At 42.9% G+C, this 19,990-nt stretch overlaps 1 protein-coding gene across 7 annotated transcripts in view; it reads right to left on the bottom strand.

The window, feature by feature from the left end:
* The window catches only part of Ppfibp2 (PPFIA binding protein 2), a 133,074-nt gene that overhangs the window by 45,684 nt on the left and 67,400 nt on the right, over positions 1-19,990 (bottom strand). For 5 of the 7 annotated variants that reach the window (XM_048360924.1, XM_048360925.1, XM_048360927.1 and 2 more), the window contains 2 exons: positions 12,628-12,714; positions 7,925-8,038 (listed from right to left, as the gene is read on the bottom strand). In XM_048360924.1, coding sequence (XP_048216881.1) covers positions 7,925-8,038; positions 12,628-12,714 — 201 coding nt within the window. Of the gene's footprint in view, positions 1-372; positions 2,520-7,924; positions 8,039-12,627; positions 12,715-19,990 lie in introns of those variants that run through there. The other 2 variants (XM_048360928.1, XM_048360930.1) reach the window with 2 other exon arrangements.

Here is a 19,990-nt window from a genome sequence, read left to right as displayed (position 1 = left end):
AAAAACCTGTTAGCCTTCAACAAGTTTATCTCAATCCAATTCTACTTCACCATCCCACTACCCAGCAGGGTCACTGAGTAGTATTATGCACTAGAATCATTAATATGCATGACTTTCTAGGAATTAACTAGCCTACAACCTCAGTTGCTTCATCTACTTCCAAGCAGAGAACACTCTGCTTCTATCAACCCAACTTACAGAAACACAAAGTGGTCTTCTGGCATACTTTTCTCTCTACCCATCATCCATATCTGCCTTTTTGTGAGGCAGTATCTTCTAGTTATATCACATTCTCCCCATCTATCTGGAACAAAGACAGTCTCCCACTTTCCTGGAGGCTTTGGTCTCTGGATCAACAGCTAGTCTACCTACTTTAGGTGCCGGGCGTCTCCTCAGTAGCTTCCACATTGTTGTTAGTGACTTTTCTGCTCAGCATCCACTCATTGACCTGCTCAACTTCACAGTGAACTCAGCTCCCAAGGTTTTGCTTCCTCTTGTTTCAGATTCTCAGCCGCAACTTGGTCTTCGTCTTTACCCAAAGATGTGTCTGCTCGGCTTCTAAAGACCCAACCCTGAAATTCTCTTCTCTGACAACAATCTTTTGACCTTTCAACTGTCCCACTTGCTCACTCAACCTCTAATTTCTACTGTGGCCACGAGTTACTCAATAACTCCCTGTTTTCCTGGTTTATCAACTCCCTTAAGCAGTGTTTGTCTCCTTGTCCACTGTATACTTGAAGGTTAGTCATTTCAATTGTATTAATATCTACACGTAAAAACAATCCTCTGTCCAACTCACCTTACCCCAGATCTGATGGGAATTTGTTTATCAGAGCCTATTTCAATCAAATCTTATGGTCTTTGGCTTATTTCTATATTCTACATAGCCAGAAAATTGTGAAGGAATGTCATTGCAAAACCAATTCACATGGTTTAATTATAGCTTATCTCTCAATACAACCTAGCAAAAGTTGCATTCTTCTGTCACTGATTCCTTCCAGAGATTGCTCCAAACCTGTACTTTTCTCATCCTTTAAACCTCACGATGCCCTTTCTTCTTTTCAAATAACCTCTTCTTGTACTTAGTGAAAAGATTAAAAACCTGCAAATGATTCCCTGCATTTAAGTTCCGCTTCTAAATTTTTAGAATAAACCTTCATTCATATCTGCTAAATCCCTGCCTTTTGGAAGGCCAATACAGGGATCTTTTCCAAGGCTTAGTACCACAATCGCACATTGTCTCCTTATCAGGTTCTCTTACTTTTAAGAATTGTTTCCTAGACCTACATATTTCCAGATTACACATGAAAATCATACACAGAATTCATTCCTCAACTACCCCATCTGACTGACCTTCCTGTCTCTGGCCATTTCTGTCTCCATACTCTTCAGGGATCTTCACACATCTTGATGAATCATGGGTTACCTTCACTAGGTAACCAGTAGCCTCTGGCTTTGCTCCCAATTTCTGGTTCTCATTCTCCTTCCAACTGGTAACTCAGAAAGACTCCCATTCACATAGCTCTAGCCTCTCCCTCACCTCTGCCCCCTTTGAGGAAGTTCCCACCAGGCTTTGTGCAAGTCTAGCGTAGGGCCATCAATCATCTGCTCTGACAGGCATTTAATCTCTCCCTCACCATCAGCTCCCATTCCTCAGGCTATAAACAAGATCAAATTTCTGACATTCTAAAGAAACTCTCTTGACCTTGCATGAACCTCCAGTTACCACTATCAGCCCCCATGTCCACTCTCTCCTTCCTCTAAGTCAGTGAACGTGTGTGTTTGTGTGTGTGTGTGTGTGTGTGTGTGTGTGTGTGTGCTGTCTCCCTCCCTTTCCCCCTTCCCAGCCAAGACTCTTAAAGTAATAATCAACTCCTGATGCCTCATCTTTCCGTCACTCCTCAACAAGATGTCTGCCTGTTTGCAACCTGGCTCCTGCTCTTCACCTAAGTAAGACAGGGCACAGAAATAGTTTTGCTTCTGGGATCCATTGTCCAAACTTTAGAAGCAACTTATACTTCTCCACTCTTACCAACTCCATTTCATTAATAAAGTGAACACTACTCTGTGCCAACCCATATTTCCGGTGCTAGGTTTTCCTGATCTTTCTGCCTTGCTATCTTTTTTGCTGGCGGTTCTTATTCTGCCTATCCTTTAAGGAAAACACTTGTATCCCTCGCTCTCATTCCCAAGCCTGGAGTCATTTCTAGAGGTGTGTGTAGGCACTGACATCTTTGCTGAGCAAGGCTTGCCTTTCTCAGACATCCTGACCTTTAGGGTGGGAAGCTAAAGGTCTCTCTCAGAGAGAACCTGAACACCTGGGAATCTTTTGGGGTCCTGGAGCTCACATGATGGGAGGGGGCCATAGCAGGCTGAGGGTAGGGACAAACGTTTCATAAGCAGTCATTGTTTCAAGACTGTCTGTGTTTTTAAGGACAGAGGACAGGGATGAGAAGGGAGGGGATATGGGAGGCTTGACCTTGGAACTGTGCAGGACCAAGAAACTGCCTACTGGAGCTTAAGAAAAAAGCAAAAACAACAGTGGATGGAATTATCGTTCTCCCTTGTCATTTCACTACTACCAATAACCTCTTCCAGAAAGACAGACAAATGTCCTTTCTTAGAGATGAAAGAAAAGTTTACATCTCAGAGAAACCCACCATTTCCTTTCCCTAAAGCTCAGGTTCTGACTGGAGCTGATAAAAAAGAATTTGCCTTTCAACTTACTCTCTCCTTAAAGGGGGCACATCTTGAAGCAATTACCTCCATTTTAAAGTGTGGAACATGACCCAGGGAGTTACTGGCAAATAACAGAGAAGTGCAGCCAGCCTGGCAATCTGAAACCAGAATGAAAGAATGGGCCATGGAAAGACATGAAAGGAAAAATATGTCCCTTTGCCCTTTGAAGTAAAGGGCCTGGGTCTTGCTGGGAAGCCAGGCCTGCAAGTAACGCTCTACACAGAATGGTGTTACAGTCAACTTGAGTTTTAGTCCAGAATCAGTCCCCACTAATAGAAGGGATTCATCGCTCTGAACCTTGGCCTTTATCTGTAAAGAATAGTAACATATCAGTTGAGGCTCACTGTACTCTAAAGACCCCCCAACACTAAATAAGTTAGTTATTTGTGCCTCATCAAGCTTCTAGAAAGAGATTTAGGGAATATTTGGAAAATGCCTATTTTCTTCACTTCTGACTGAAGTGTCTTGCCTCAGACACACGTGTGCACCTGCCAAATCACATTCATTGTTCTGTGTAATAGTCTCTTTGAGACAGAAATACCTCCTTAATTGGTCAGGTATCAGGCCTATGTCCTAGGTCCAATAACTTCCAGCTCACTGTCTTGACTTATATTGGCCATTGTGTTATAGTTTGTTTTAACAAAACTTGTTAATCATTTCACAACTCTAGAAGGTAGTAGTTGGTCAATAGGTAGAGTCCATATTGTCATTGCTGTTCTCTATAAGAAAAACAGGTTCAATGACCTTTCCAGATAAAAAAGCCAGGTGTTGATCTATGGAAACTCATGTCCACTGACTCCCAACCCCCTGCACTTCCCACTTCTCACACCACACCTAAAAGGAATCCACAAGAATGCTGCCTAAACCCTGGAGCTCTAGGACAGGTGGGAACTTGAAACACAGGCTACTGTTATCCAAGGCTTCTCATAGCAGAGTAGTGTCCTCCCAAAGAAAGGGAGGCTGGTGGCTTATCTTCCTCTCCAATGTTACCTTGTCCTGCATTCCTTTTCATTGAGCATCCTTTCTGTTCTTGATGGTTGACCATACCTGTAATTGGCCAGTCTCTGCAAACATTCTCTGTGGCACCAGATGTGTAAAACCTCTGCTCACTGCTAAGCACTGGAGCCTTCCTTGAGAGGATTGCCCCCATGGAAAGAGGCTAGTGATTAGAAGGAGAGGAGCTCATTGCAAAGGAACTAGCTTTACTGCAGGCAGCCCAAGGAAGCCGCTTTAGAAATATAGCAACAGATCCAGAGGAATCTTCCCTTGTGGTCCAGTCAGTCTGGTCTGAGCCATCATGAGGAGGCCTCTGGTCCATGCCTATACCTAAAATACAACTCTGAGCCCTAGCCTCTGACGAACCTAGCATGCAGCTGGACACTGCCTAGGCCAGATTAAGGGCCAGAGAGGAACGAAAGTCATTGCATTGTGAGCTCTATAGACAGGTCCACTATATCAGCTCAATGAAAACAGACTCAGGCTGTCTATCTGTTACAAATCCATTTGTAGATTTCTTGTGAAATGTCTATTTATTTGTTTATTGGAGATACTGGGGTTCGAGGTTCTTTCTTGTTAAGTAGATGTTCTACCCTTGAGGTATGTCCCCAACCCCTTTTGCTTTGGTTATTATTATTTTGGATAGGGTCTCATGTTTTTGCTAAGGCCAATTGGAGTTGTAATCCTCTTACCTACTCCCCCCACACAGCTAGCATGCCCTTCCATGCCCAGCTATTTTGGGCTGGCCTCAAGCCACAATATTCCTGATTTCAGCCTCCTGAATGGCTGTGGTTATAGGTATGAACCACTGCATCTGTTTCCAGAAATCTTTTCCTAATGGGTATGTTTCCTATGTATCCAGGCAGGCACCAGGGGTCGGAGACCAAAACTCTGAGAAGGTACTTCCACATACAGGCTTGAGAGATACTTATTGTTGCCTGCTTCTCATCTTGCCTTTGGCAGAGGGCTGCCAATGAGAAATATCATCCTTAAATGTGTTTGATATCTATGTGCTTCTCATGTGGGCCTGCCCCATGCGGATATATTTGGTTCTTCTTTGCCTGTCTAACATCAAGAGAAGTTTTCTTGTTTTACCCTGCAGTCTGGATGAATGAATGTACAGATAAACCAAATGGAACTTGAGAGATTAGCATTAAACAGGGCCTGGGCTAGACTAGGCTGAGGGATGTCTGGCTCAGGAGTTGAATGAGAGACCAATTCCTTCCTCTTACCTTTCTAGAGAGAGGATAACATTGCTCAGGAGAAACATGTATGGGGAGTGATAGCTCAGTGGGTATTTTGGAGCCTAATGAAAAGACTAGATTGTACTCAGCACATCTAGGGTTAACTCCCACACCTGGCTAAGTCCCATAGGTTATTCCAGCCAGTGGAAGATAATGTCTAGAGCAGAGATCAAAGGGGAAGGTTTGGGCTGGGGATATAGCCTAGTGGCAAGAGTGCCTGCCTCGGATACACGAGGCCCTAGGTTCGATTCCCCAGCACCACATATACAGAAAACGGCCAGAAGCGGCGCTGTGGCTCAAGTGGCGGAGTGCTAGCCTTGAGTGGGAAGAAGCCAGGGACAGTGCTCAGGCCCAGAGTCCAAGGCCCAGGACTGGCCAAAAAAAAAAAAAAAAAAAGGGGAAGGTTTGTGAAGTTTGACATACAAATAGATCCTCTGTAATTTACACACTTTTGTTGAAATTGAAATCGCCAATATTTTTTAAATAGTTTGAAATCTTTAATTATGGATTCCTAACTTCATTTGGAAAAGGACACTAGCATTACTGGGTCTATACAAGCAGTTAACTAGAGATGAATGACAGCTGATGCCTTTAGGTAGGATGCATGTGGTGTGCAGGGTTGCCAGGATCGGTTGTCAAAACAAGGGGAAGCACTGTGTCTACAGGTAGACAGAGGGTGTGCTAGAGACAGGGAAAGGATTGCATTCACAAGCAATAGGCGAAGCTTGACTCAGGGCGGGAATGGTCTCTGAGACTGACAGAAAGGGGCAATTGTTTGTGTCCAATCTCTGCTTCTAGGCCATGAGTCACTCTTGCTTCTACCAACAGAAGCCAAGATCCCTCCAGCCCATAATGCCTCAGCCAAACTGGGCAAGTCTCTGCCTGCCCCCAGTTCAGAGGACTCATTCATTCTCCAAGCTACAGACGGCAATCCATCAGCACTACAGTGCAAAAATGAAGCAGGAAAGCAATACCATGTGCACTGAATGTGAGATTTGGAGCTGGGAACACAGTCAACACCTGGGTGGGAGCTGAAACTCAAATGTGCCCAATGACTTAAACTTGCAATTTTCAAGAAATGTTACCCTTGAAAGCTTAGTAGAAAACAGTGAAAGCTTAGAGATGCAAAAGATAATTGTCGGCTTCAAGAGGGTTCAGGTTCAAGAATATCTTGAAAGCCCAGAAGTTGTAAATAATGAGCTACCATATTTCAAAATACATAAGGTCTCCACATCACCTCTATGGACTCATGGAAACCATGCCTGGTGTTTCACGGCACACAGACATGAACATTTAGAATACCTGGGGTGTACAGGGCCAAGAGTCTAAGAATGCTGTCCATGGGACAATGAACGCTGAGGGACAAGCCAGCTTGTCCTGGGTGGTGCTGGGTATGCCTTCTTTGGACTCCTCATCGTGAACACGCTGACTACAGAGCAGAAGCACTGCCGTAGAGAGAGGCAGAGCCGTCTGAAAGAGAGGGCAACGCCCGCGGGTAGGCAGAGAATGCAGGCATACAATGCAGCCATTCTCAGACACCAGCTTCTTGAAACGTAAGCCTTCTGACATTTTTTCATATTCAAACTTGTGTCATCTCTTTTTGGATTATTTACAACCCTCTATATTCCTCTTCTTTTTCCTTCCATCCCAAAGCCACACCTCATGCAGGTGTAGCTAGAAAATATAATCTAATAGATTATCCACTCTGTGAAAATCCTTTCTTGCTATTTGAGGGACTTTTTTTCCCCCCATCAGATTGATTTTCTCCCCTCCATCTTCTAAAGAAAGATTGAAAGACACCTATTGCTACTTTAATTTTCACAGAATATAAGCAAGAGTAATTGCATACAGTTGAAATAGGAAAATCAAATGGAGTCATGAATAGGATAATCATTAATAGAAAGATAAAAAACAACAAACAGTCTATGAGCTATTACAACTAGTTTTTATGAAGGTATATGTATAAGCATGCTAACTTGCTTTTTTTCCCCCTTAAGTTCTTCAAATGCACTCAGAACCCTTCCTTGCCCTCCCAAAAAATCACCAAAAACTAAGACAAGTATTAAGACTTTTAAGACCAAAAGTAAAATGCTAAGCCTATGTTTAATACTGTACTGCCAAGAAATATTTGAACTGTAGGCTGATCACAGTGCAAAGAAAAAGTTGGCACATTGAACAAAAGGATTATAAAGTCATCTAATTGAATCTATTCATTTTAAAGGAATGACTTTTGTTCTCTAAATAATTAGTGAGAATTTCTTATGTGCCAAGGACCATACCAGGAACTACAAAGTATGCACACATAAACTTCAGGCATCTTTTAATTTTCAAAATAATTGCAAAATGCAAAAATGATTTAAGTGAAGAAATACTATTAACGAAAGCCCTAATTCACATCTTAGCAGACTCTGAAAGGACTTTTCCCAAGAATCCAACACTCCCTTTGTAATCACCACAGCTCCTTAGCTACAGCAAAACAATTCAAAAAACAAAGAATGGGCCTAAGTATGATACTTAGGGTTTTGTTTTTCATTTTGTTGTCTATTTATTAGTATTAAGATGTTATTTATATAATAATTTTCATCGAAGAAAACTAAACTGAGAGTGAGAATAAGCTGACAAATGGACTTTCTAAGATGCCAGATGCCACTGGGTCTATGGTTTCAGTGACAAGAAGAGGTGACAGCCCCCAGAGCTCAGGGCACCAGGCTGCAGAGAGTTCTGGCTTGGACATCTGTCTAACCAGCTCAGCAGGTTCTTCCTCTCCTTGTTCCCCACCCTTCACTCACTGTTCAGGCTGGTTTCACCTGCTGTCTAAACACTGCACACTGAGCAGCCAATCCCTCTGCTGCGCAGCATGGGAAAAGAAGCCAGGAGCACAGACAGGGGCTTTCACACAGGAGTCGCTTCAAGCCCAGTGCCCTGCAGATCCACCTGCCCCTTACCTGTTGAAGCATTTCCTCAGCAGCATTGAGTTTCACCTGGTGTCCTTCCAGACACACTTCTAAGTCCCGGATCTTCTCTCCTTGGGCTTCTACTTGGTCTGTGAGGACACTCACCTGTCGTGGGAAATAAAGCAGCAGTTGGAGGAGCAGGAGAGTGTGAGAGGCGGGCAAAGCTCCCCACTGTACCATACCTGAGCAGTGCAAGCACACCACTGATTCACGTGCAAGGGATGGGCTTTCGCATAGGTGTAGGCAGGGCAGAGAAAGAGGTTCCTGGATGAAGGTAACTCTAGTTGGATTTTTACCTTACCAAGGAGGCTCCAGCACTGCCTGAATGACGTTGGTCACGTTTCCTGCTTTTGGCAGACTCAAGAGGAAAGCACCCAACAAACAGCTGCCCCTGGGCCGGACTATGACTCTTTATTCCTAATAGGGCGGCCCAACCTCAAGGCCTATCTCAGCTGACTTGCCAGGACTCCTGCCACCTCACGTGAAAGAGCAATCTAAACCTCTATGGAACCAACCAATGACCTTCCCTCTCTCATAAGGGTGTGAGGACTGCTCACCTATCAGGCAAGTGTTTTGAAGCAATTAAGGAATGTGGGATGTAAAAAGCATGTATTAGCACTGACAAAACTTGGCTCTAGAAGGGTTTTTGTGCCTCACAGGTCAAAACATGACTCTAAGCCATATACACAGAAGCCACATTGCATATATGTGGCAGAAAAAAAAAGTCACTTTCCCTTCTGAGGCAATCCATGTGCTATAACTGATTTAAATTATGCCCTATGTTCATACCACAAAGGTTCCCATAACCTTCCCTATTAGCAAACTGCCCTGGGTTCCTTCTTGTTTTTCCTTATTAAGAAATTAAGAAAGAGAATGAGTACCTCCTAGAAGTAAAGAAATCAATAGCTGGTGAATTGAGATTATTCTGGTTAGAGACTTGCCCCTTTACATACATATTCTCCCAAATTATTTCTCATGCTGTAATGGAATGATAGATGAAGCATTAACGAGTTAATGTTAATTTGCCTATGAGGGTTTAAATAAACTTTTTGAATGATAACGTTCCCCTTTGAAAACAGTTGAATCTGAATTAACCTAGCTATTTTAAGCATTCCATATTATACTCTCAAATCATCAATGAATTATTGAAACATATGCATGAAATTGAGATGTGCTAAGAGTTCCATTTCAATCCCCAAGGGGGCTCCTTCTGTCCGCGAGGCCCATCTGAAATAACAAGCCTTTCTGAGTTTGTGCCTGTTTGCTTTTTCCTTGGCCAACACTTTCAGCAGCCCTTGCCTTTCAACTGGCAGCTTCATTTGCAAAAGTGGGATTTGAAGGGTGGTTCTTCTTCCAGGGATCCAGAGTTCCTGTTCGTTCAGAGAGGTATCCTACAGTTAATCTCATTCTGAAGATTAACAGCTCTATAGCTACACCATCTCTGGGCAGAAGTGCTGGTGGTAACCTGAGGAAAAATATATAATCTCTGGCATTCTATGGCTCACAGATTCAACTGTGCATATGATTCAAGACATAGAGCTTCAGGGGCCTTTTGAACCTCAGTGTTTACCCTGAGTATTACAATGAATGGAGAGAGGTATAGAAAATTGGGGCAAAATGAATAAAGATTCAAGAATGGGACCGACTTCCACCTAATAAAAATAAATGTTTTCTGAGACCCTACTACATGTTAGGCATAAATTTAGGTATTGGAGAATACAGTATTAGAGGTTACAAAAAAAGATGACAATCTTTGCCTCATCAAAATTAAATTATAATGAAGATATAAAAGATTTTAATTTTGTTTTTACTTAATCCTGGAAACAAAGTATTTCACTATGCACGATTGATCTTGTTCTTTGACAAATAGACCCAGGAAAGCATGCTGGGCCAAGGACTGCCAGTAATTCAATCAGACTAAGCTGCTGTGTGGATTGAGCAAGAGGCAGATGTGGCTGATCTGCCTAACCAGCTGCACTGGCCAAGGATTAGACGTGAGCACAGACTTGCTGCTCTGAGTGTGTGTCTACAGGCTCCAGGCATAACAAAACCATTAGGGCTGGTGGAGGTGTGTGTGGTTCAAGGGTAGAGTGGTAGCCTAGCAAGCTTGAGGCCCTAAGTTTAAACCTAGTACCAGGAAACCAAAATAAACAAAAATGCTAAGGTCGGTTTTATATGTGAATTATTGAAATGAAGATTATTCAGTTATTTGGAATGTTTTTTAAAAAGCCATGGATGTGAAAGAAAGCATGATTGCATAGGACTTCTTTATTGACTTGCAATCCCCTCTGAATAAGAATGCATTAGTTCAGTCACAAAGGTTCCTGGCTCAAAAGTTTGCCACAAAATTCTAAACTGGACACCTGGATACTCTTTTCATTAATCATGTCATTGGGGTGGAGTTGCAAGTTCCAAATCCCTGAAAACATCTGTGCGATATACCGCCCCCCCACCCTCAGGACATCCCACCCCACCATCTCTCAAGATGGCAGTCATCCTGGCTCCCTTTCTCCATAGCACCAACTGCAGGGGCAGTGCTCCCTTGCTGTGTTCCCCAACACTGAGCACACCCCTGTTTCAGTGTGTGGGCTGCACTGACCACCTCCCCAGCCTGGAATGCACTTCTCCAGGTATCTGCATGCTTCCCTCCCTAGCTTCCTCTGGACCACAGAGTTCCTACCGGGCTTTATTTTTCTCCATAGCACTTTCCCCCACCAGAAATAGTGTGCTCACTCTCACTCTCTAGCTTGCTCTCTACAAGAATAGGGATTCAGTCTGATTTGTTTACTTATGTATTCCCACAATCTAAAGTAAGTGTCTGACAGATATTCAATTATTTTACAATGGCTTAATTATTTAAAAATCAACTACATGAAGAAAAGCTAGGTTATGAAATTGTATATTTGATATGAGCTTAGTTATTTAAGGGAAAAAGGACAATAAAAAGTACTAAGAGAAAACCTGCTTCTTTTTTTTTTCTTTTTGGCCAGTCCTGGGCCTTGGACTCAGGGCCTGAGCACAGTCCCTGGCTTCTTCCCGCTCAAGGCTAGCACTCTGCCACTTGAGCCACAGCGCCGCTTCTGGCCGTTTTCTGTATATGTGGTGCTGGGGAATCGAACCTAGGGCCTCGTGTATCCGAGGCAGGCAAACCTGCTTCTTTAAGAAGTTGTTCATCACAAAGGTGCAATGCCTGTGTGCCTCACTGAAATGAACTTCAGGAAATGGAAACAAGAGGTTTATATTTCTTTGTTGCTGGTTTTGGTTTCTTTTCTTTTTGTCTTGTTTGTTCATTAATATGTCTTTGGGTATGTTTTTCTGCTTGTTTGTTTATTGTTTTTTGTCAGTCATGGGGTTTGACCTCAGGGCCTGGCCTGGGCACTGTCCCCGAGCTTCTTTTTGCTCAATTCTAGCACTCTACCACTTGAGCCACAGCGCCACTTCCAGCTTTTTCTGTTTATGTGGTACTGAGGAATCAAACCCAGGGCCTCATGCATGCTAGGCAAGCATTTTACCACTGAGCCACATTTCCATCTCATCGTTTATATATGTTTTGGGGAGAGTAAGGGGAGGCACAGAAATGAAGAGACAAAGGGAAAACAAATGCAGCAGAGATACTCATTAGATACTATGTTGACAATGACCTCTACAACTTGTGGGGGCGGGGGCGGGGGTGGAAGGGAAAAACTGAGAGCGCAAAGGAAGGGGTGACATTGTCAAAAAAGAAATGTACTCTTTACCTGACTTATGCAACTGTAACCCCTCTGTACCTTTATAATAATTAAAAATCATTCTTCAATTCACTGATTTACTCTAATGGCCATAAAAATAGATAAGATAGAAAGAGAACAAATAAACATTCTGGCACCTACAACCCCAGTGCTCCAAACTAAAGCCCACACCGTAGGGTGGATTGTAGGTCTTATCTGTTCCCTTTCATTTGACCTACACTTTATTTATCACTCTTTAAGCATTATAAAAAGCTTTATATTCTCTAAATCTTCAGTCAATATCTGGTGTATATCAGACCTTTAGTATAAGCTTGCTAAATCTACTCAGATACTAGAGCAAAGAGTTTGGCAATAGACTGCCTATCAGAATGCTTAACTTCACAACCTACCAAGAAGAACAGAGCCTTTCAGAAGTGAAAAGGTTTGTTTGGCTGCTTCTCCAAGAGAAGTTTTAGAGTTCCTCTCTTCAAAGCAAGGGAGCCATCAAAGGTTTACAATCCATGTTACAAGCCCTAGTGCATTTGGTCTCAAAGTTATCAGTGCATATCCAGCTTAAGGCTTGGGCTGGACTCCCTTACCACTCAGCCTTAGTCCAGCACCACTCACTAATGTGTCTAATTCTGAGCAACATGAAGCTGGAACTCTTCTCCCTTATAGGGCACATGGACTCCTGAAGAACACAGAACCTGGCAGTCAGCCTGATAACAGGGATTCCAATGTGTAGAGAGGCAAGTGCTTGGTAGTTGTGTGATAAATGAATGAATGAATTCACAGCCCCCATTAAGTCAAGCCTAGAGTTAAATTGTGTCCCACTTACTTTCTGGCTTGCTTCAATTAAAGTCTATTTGAAAAACATACTCTGGAAGCAGATACATTCCAACAAAGAAAACCCCATGATTCCTCAAATGTGGAAACTCCAAACTTTAAGTTACAGGAAAGCTGGTTTTCCTATCCAAAAGAACTTACCTGTAAGATGAGGGACTCCTTATCTCCTTCTAAACGGGCCAAGCGTTCCTGGTAGGTTTCATTACTAGGAGCACTGTGGTGATTTTCCTGGGACAAAAAAAGAAGAAAAACACACTTACAAGGCTGGCAAAAACACTACCAACTTCCAAATGCAACATGCACAATTTATGAGGACGGTTTCACTGATTCTGTGCAAAACCAGTCACACACACAAAAACCAAAAACCCCAGGAAAGCACAGATTTCAAAACAACTACCAGGAGGACCAAACCACATGCCATTGAAAGGTGTGCCCTGGACGGTGGTGCAACCACCCCTGATGACTTCACCCTTGGCCAGGAGAGGGCCTCCATGGAGCTCCAGACCAGCGGCTCTTGGCTTGATGGGACATGCTAGGTCTGGTTCAGCTGGAGGTACAACCTGCCGAAGGCACAGCAATAGTAAGGGTTTTCTCTTTGAGGAAACCAGGGAGATAGTACTATTCAACAAAAATCTATGCGGGTACAACTGGGGCACAGATCTGGGTATTTCCTAACTTTCACACCAAGGTGGTCTAGAGCATATCTTCCAGCACAAAGGCCAGTTCTGAACATCACAGTAGTGTAGCATGTGGGGGTTGCCATTTGCAAGGCTCTTCTTTTACTTACATGTCCCTTCTTACCCCAAACCCACCTGGCAAGGGCTTTGGCAGCCAGGCTGGCATATGGCTTTCCAAAATGCTAGAGCTGAGACAAGTAGGCTACAATTGAAACATTTTGAGAATAATCTTAATAGTAGCCAGAGGATCTTAAAGATCTAGGCAGAGGGAAAACAGGAAATGCAAGACTAATAGAAACTGCAAGAGAAAGAAAAGGGAGAAGATGTGAAATGTCAGAGGAGAGTCAGAATCTCATAAAATACGATCAGCTAGATATAGGAGCTGTCACTTTCTGGGGTGTGGCTGACCTGGTTTAGGCAAGGAGGAGGGTAGGAGCTACTAAGGGAACTGAGCTGGCCCCAATACCACCAAAGCTCACTTCCTCTGTGTTAAATAGGAGGCACAAACCAGAAGCCCACCATAGGCCATCCAGAGTGTGGCAGACTGAAAAAAGTAAATCTCATTTCTAAATGGAATAGCTGAGAGAAGTAAATCACAATGCTAAATGGGAAAGCTACCATAAGTTTGCTAATATCAAGCTCCAGGATTCACGAGGCAGGTGCTTACCACCCCAGAGGAAAGTCATGATTGTGCAAATGGGTCATCCTTGTCTTGGGACCATTTCCCCACATTTCAACTTTGAGAGGGACTGCCCAACCTCCCTCCATGAGAAAGGACACCTCGTTCCTCATCTCATCGTATCCCTTCTCAGTGCAGAGCCTATGTGAGGGGAACTGACAGACCATTTCCCAGTCCAAGAAGCAGAGAGCGGGCATCCCACATTCCAGTCCTGGAGCCTCACGAGTGAATGAAGGTACAGTGGGAGAATGAGCCCAGTGACACTTCCCTGGGTGGCTGTGCCAGGCACAGTGTGCATGGCTCATGGTGCCGAAGGCTACACCACTGACTTCTATTCTAGGCCTGCTCAAGCCTGTGTCTTGTCCATTGTTATCTTTCATACCAGAGACAAAGCGCCTTCACAACTACAAATGTCTTCTTTCTCGGTGGCAGTTTATTGTTGTTGCATTACTATTCCCAGAGCCTTGACTTGGTCAAACTCTCTGATTAGCACCAGAAGAGCTATAATAATCTACTTTTTTTTTTTCCAGAACCTGATAGGAAAACAGTTCTGGAGGTCAAATCCTCCTATTAAAGCACTTACAATAGTGACTTTCAGTGGACAGAAACAACACTTCCAAATGATATTCTGCACATCAGAGGATGGGACCAACCCAGCAGCAGTGCTTAACTTGTCAGCAGGAAGTAAAAGAGAGAAGGTCAAAGGGTAGATCCGTTTACAGATGCCAGCAAGTGGGTGTGGGGACACCCACTGCGCTCTATCCAAATCATTTGAAATATGTGAATATTTGCAATTTTATGTTGTCTTGCCATTTATTTTTAAATAGAAGTTTAATTTTCTCATACAAGAAGTAGGATTCAGTCACTCTTAAACTGTTTCTCACCTTACATCCTATCAGATTGGCTCCAACTGGAAATCAGTGATAACTCAGCTATATCCCCCTTTTCCTAGCACTTCCTTTCAAAGACTTGCCTCAGAACTTAGAGTGGTAACCTCTAAGTCTGAACCTGATATCTTTTCTCATTGCAATAATTAAAGTTTTCCATAGGAAATCAGTTTGGATAATGTCCAGGACCCAGCAAAGGTATGGTTTTACTTTTCCTCCTACCTGCCTGTGCTCCCTGACCTCCATATGTGTCCTCTACATGCACATGTGCTCTCCAGGGCTATATGGAATGGCACTGTATTCCAAGCCCTGCCAGCAATCTGACCTCAGGTGGTAAGGGCGGCTAGGAGTCCCATGCATGCGGCACTCAGGCAGGTGGCTCCCTAGCACCCGCCTTTCTGTCTGGGCCTTTGGTAGCTAAGAGGGACAGGAGCTACCAGCTGAATTGATAATGAAGCTCATTCGCAATAGTCCCTCATTATAATAAATCATTTATACTAATTAATAAAAAAATGAGGTTTAACAAAGTAAATCAAAGACAGAAGCTCAGCTAACACTGGAAAAATGTATGTCATGGAGTTCATAATACATGTTAGAAGTTGATAAAATATCTGAATTCACTCTAATTGACAAGAGAATTCTTGTCAATTAAAAGATGCACAGACCAGATAAGCATGGTGGCTCCCGCCTGTAATCCTGGCTACTCGGGAGGCTGAGATCTGAGGATCATGGTTTGAAGGCCACCCAGGCAGAAAAGTCTATGAGACTCTTATCTCTAATTAACCATCAAAAAATGTATGGAGCTGTGGTTCAAGTGGTGGAGCACTAGCCTTGAGCAAAAAAAGCTAAGGGACAGTGCCAAGCCCTGAGTTCAAGCCTTGTTACCAAAAAAAACCAAAAACAACAACAACAACAACAAAAACCAAGACTAACACAAAACAACAGCTGAGTGTGGTAGCACACACCAGTAATCCCATTTACGATGCAGAGGTGGGAGGATGGAGAGCTCTCTCTATAAGCCTGGTACAAGTAGAGGGACCTTGAAGAGAAGGCGGGGGGAGCTAAGGGAGAAGAAGAGAGGGGGGACAAGGAAGGGGAGGGGAGAGGAAGTCGGAACTGCAAAAATCAAACTGCCTGGAAGAGGCAGAATTACTCCTGGGCAAGAGAGAAACTGCTGTTTTCACTGAGACTTCGTAATGAAACAAACAACATCGATGACAACACCTTTACAGGAGACAGGCCAGCAAAATGCGTTTCTTTTGAGTTGCTTACAAAGTAGGTCAAAGGCTAATGGGAAATATGCACCAAAGGCCAAAGCAATTCCATGAGACCAATACATACGGTCCACGCACGGTGCCATCAATGCACATCATTCACCACGTGGCAGGCGCTGTCCAGAGCACTTGATGGGCATTAATTCCTTTACTCTTTCCCATGACCTCATAAAATACATGTTATTTCTGTTTCCCTTTTACAAGAAAAGCACTAAGCATCTTAAGGGGCAATGGATTTGTTTGCCCTCGTTGCTATATAGCAAGCTAGTATGCTTCCATTGTTTTAGCGTGGGAGAACAGATCGTGTATAAATTTGTCTTATGTGTTGGGACTGCATGATTATTCACTTCAGGTTGGGAAATACCTTTAACAGAGGAGTGGCTACATGCGTGATACCTTATTCTATGGACAATTTGTAGCATTCTAAAACATGTGACAGATATCAATGGATGTCATAGAAATATGCAATTGGCTAGGAAAAAGTACAAGATCCAAAGCAATTATTGTGAAAGTAAAAAGCAATATAGCACCATAGTTATTTATTTATGTGAAAACACATGGAAAGCCTTTTAACAGTGCTCTCTTCTGGGGAGAGATGTTGTGGCATTCATGGTCAAGGGGATGTGAACTGTAGTTTCAGTTTCTTACCAAACTATTTTTTCTTGAGTATTACAAATACATTACCAACATGATTTGAGGACCTAAAATAGGGGCTCCTGGTACTTTTACCTGACAACGGACTTTAGAGGTTAATCCTTTGCTAGAGGCCATCCTGGTCCATCAGTGCCCTAGAGGATCAGCCTTTCCTCTTATACCAGCCCTCCAGAATCACAGCTGTTCTAACCTCCAACAGTGATTAAGATCAGTAGCTGCATTATCACCTAGGTGAAGACTTGCAGCCCCTCAGAAGGGCACAGGCCAAGATAAGTCCCATTTTCACTTGACCAGCTTCAACCCCAAAGCACCTGAAAACAGGACCAGGAATTTTAGAGTGATTTTCTTCAATGTCAATATTCAACAGCCTGAAGTTAAGGATGTGAGTTTGTATGAATATATTTAAACTCCTTAGTCTACTAATTGGCCAACAGGCTTAATCACTTTCTGATGTCATTTTGCATTATGAAACAACTGCATCACCAGTACACAAAAAAGTCATGTGATGAGGAAAATGTGATTCCAATTTGAGAGACGTGTTTTACGAGGCAGAGTTAAGACAGAGCTCTGTTCTGCTCTACTTCAAAAGAGCTTGCTTTGTCACCGCTTTGCTTAACTTTAATGGTGGAGTTGCAGTCTTAGATCAACACTGAGATCACACATCCAGATCCCTGAGTGCTTTTAGCTTTGAAGAGTCTTGGGAAGTCTTATCTGTGTTCTCTACTAGGTAAGTCGATGATAAAGCAGTAGTTTTGCTCCTTGGGTGTAAATTCACATACAAAGAACCATGTCCACATTCCACTGAGAAGAAGATTACAGGATGTCAAGTGAGTCTACCCTGTTAAGGATGTTCATCCTATAGATGGGTAGACATAAAAAGAAGGTCATTTTACTCAGTGATACTAATCCCTTGGCTAGACCTGTCCAATGAATGTACTTAGTATTGTTACACATATTTAAACAAAATGTTTCATCCCATATTGACAGTTCTTGCTACATATGTAACAGAAGGGGGAAAAATCAATCTCACTAGATTTTCAAGGACTGAATATTCCTGATATTATAGTTCAGGTAGTTACCTATATGTATGAGGGCTATGTGAGTTCTGTACACTGTGGACATAATACTTGGAGTGCTACAGTGAAATGCATTATCTCTATTCTGTCACAGGACTGAATAAGGACAAAGAAGTCTTGTATATTCTCAAGGACGTGAAACCTTCAGCTAGGATGATCGAGGCCATCTTTGTCCCTATCAAAAAACATGACTCTCAAGAAGCTAGGCACAGCTGCTATATAAGGAAATCTCTCTTCTAAACCTTTGAACTCTTACAGACATACATAGACCAGAACTGTCATTTCAAGGTCTTCCTTAGGCATCAAAAATGATGTTCCCAAGTATCCTCAGTTACAAAGTAATATAGTTCTTTAAGAGATGAACTTACAGGGTCTTTTTCTATAAGATCTGGATGGCTACTGCCACTGGTGCTGGTCAGGGATAATCCATAAGTTAAGCAATCAAAAGCCTAAAGTGGTACTACTTTCCAAGCCATGCATAAGTGAGACCAGCTTCAAGCACATGGACAACCCTGCAGCAGGCTGTATGGTTGGGGATCTTGGGAATGAACATATGGTTAGTCAGTCTCATCAATTAGGAGATCAACTAGGGACTATAGGGAGACCTGGGTGTGGTCCAGAGAGATGAGATTGGTTAGTGGGATTCCCCCAAGAAGAAAAAGGGAAGTTTGGTCTATATGGCATTCATAGACTGCTTTGTGAAATGGCAACTCCTTTGTATAACTACTTAATTTTAAAAGAAGAAAAAGCTAAAAAAAAAGAAAAGAGAGACATCAATGGGCTGAAGGTGTGGCTCAGATGGTAGAGTGCCAGTCTAGCAAGGATAAAGCCTTGAGCTCAAGCCCATCCACCCCTCAAACATAAAAATAAAGACACCAGTCTAGGTCAGGCGCAGTGGTAAACACCTGTAATATCACCACAAATGCCTAAGGGTTTAAGACTAGTCTGGGATACATAGTGAACAAGTCTGAAAAAAAAAGACAATAATATAATTCAACTACTGTCCCACCTCTCCCAATTCTCCCCTGGGTCAGCAAGTCAGGACTTTCCTCTTGATAAATTCCTCATGTTCAGAAACCTGGATGCTGCTTGGCCTAAGAGGTCAAGTAAGTTTCTACATTTTGGAAGACACTGCACATTGATTAGTGATTAGAATATCCTGGAATAATTAAGACCCCACCCACACCCCCAAAAGAAACATTTCAAGTTTGTAGAAGAACTCTAGAGTAGTCCATTTCCACTCTGTTGATTTGCAAGGGGAAGGAATGAAGAGAACTTAGTTACTCTTGACGGAGAATTCTTCTGAGTCCTGCATTATAAATGAATGGAATCCACTGTTGGTTCGAACTAGACCAGGATCATCATCTCTAATGTAAACCCCATGTCACAAGTGAGGCCTGCTATTGTCTTAGAGATAGCTTCATCTCTCAGCCACCTGACCCGGGCTGGGCTGCTTGGAATTCTTCCTGCAAATTTTAGTTTTAATTTATTTATTCATTTATTGTGCCAGTCCTGGGACATGAATTCAGGGACTGCACTCAGGCCCTGAGCTTTTTTTTGCTCAAGGTTAGTTCTCTACCACTTGAGACACAGCTGAACTTCCAGCATTTTAGTCATTGGTTGGAGATAAGAGTCTCATGAACTTTACTGCCCAAGATGGCTTTGACCTACCATCCTCAGATCTCAGCCTGCTGAGTAGCTAGGATGGCAGGTGCCCAGATTTATTTTATTTTATATATTAGCTTATTAATTTATTTATTTTTGTGGTGCTGGGGTTCAGAACCGGGGCTTTGTACATGCTAAGGAAGTGCTGTATCATTGGGCTATGCCCCCTTAGTCCTCTGAATTTTTAAATGGGAACAGAGCACATGATAGGCAGTTCTGAGGGCGCATCAGTGATTATGTCCTCCCCCAAACTAGAAGAAGCTGGTTTGCAGTGGGAGTCAGCATGAGCCACATATATACACAAACTAAGAAAAAAGATGGCTGATATCTCTCATCTTTTGTCTCTTCTGAACTTGGGCTAATCTAAGTGCATTTCGTCATTTGCAAGCCCAACTCCTGGCAAGTGCATTTATCTCCCGACTGAAATTTATCCCTCTGGAAACAGACATTTAGGAAAACTTCCTGCTGTTTTCACCATAGCCCTGCGTGACAGACGAATTCTGCCTTCTGTTTGCTTGAGCTGGCATTTTTTAAGAGAGGGTTGTCAGTTCTAAGCCAACTACAGTTAAAACCAGGATTATCATCAAAGGCT

This window comes from Perognathus longimembris, chromosome 13, assembly GCF_023159225.1.
Source record: "Perognathus longimembris pacificus isolate PPM17 chromosome 13, ASM2315922v1, whole genome shotgun sequence".
NCBI classification, from domain to species: Eukaryota; Metazoa; Chordata; class Mammalia; order Rodentia; family Heteromyidae; genus Perognathus; species Perognathus longimembris.
This window is presented reverse-complemented; position numbering and strand designations above follow the sequence as displayed.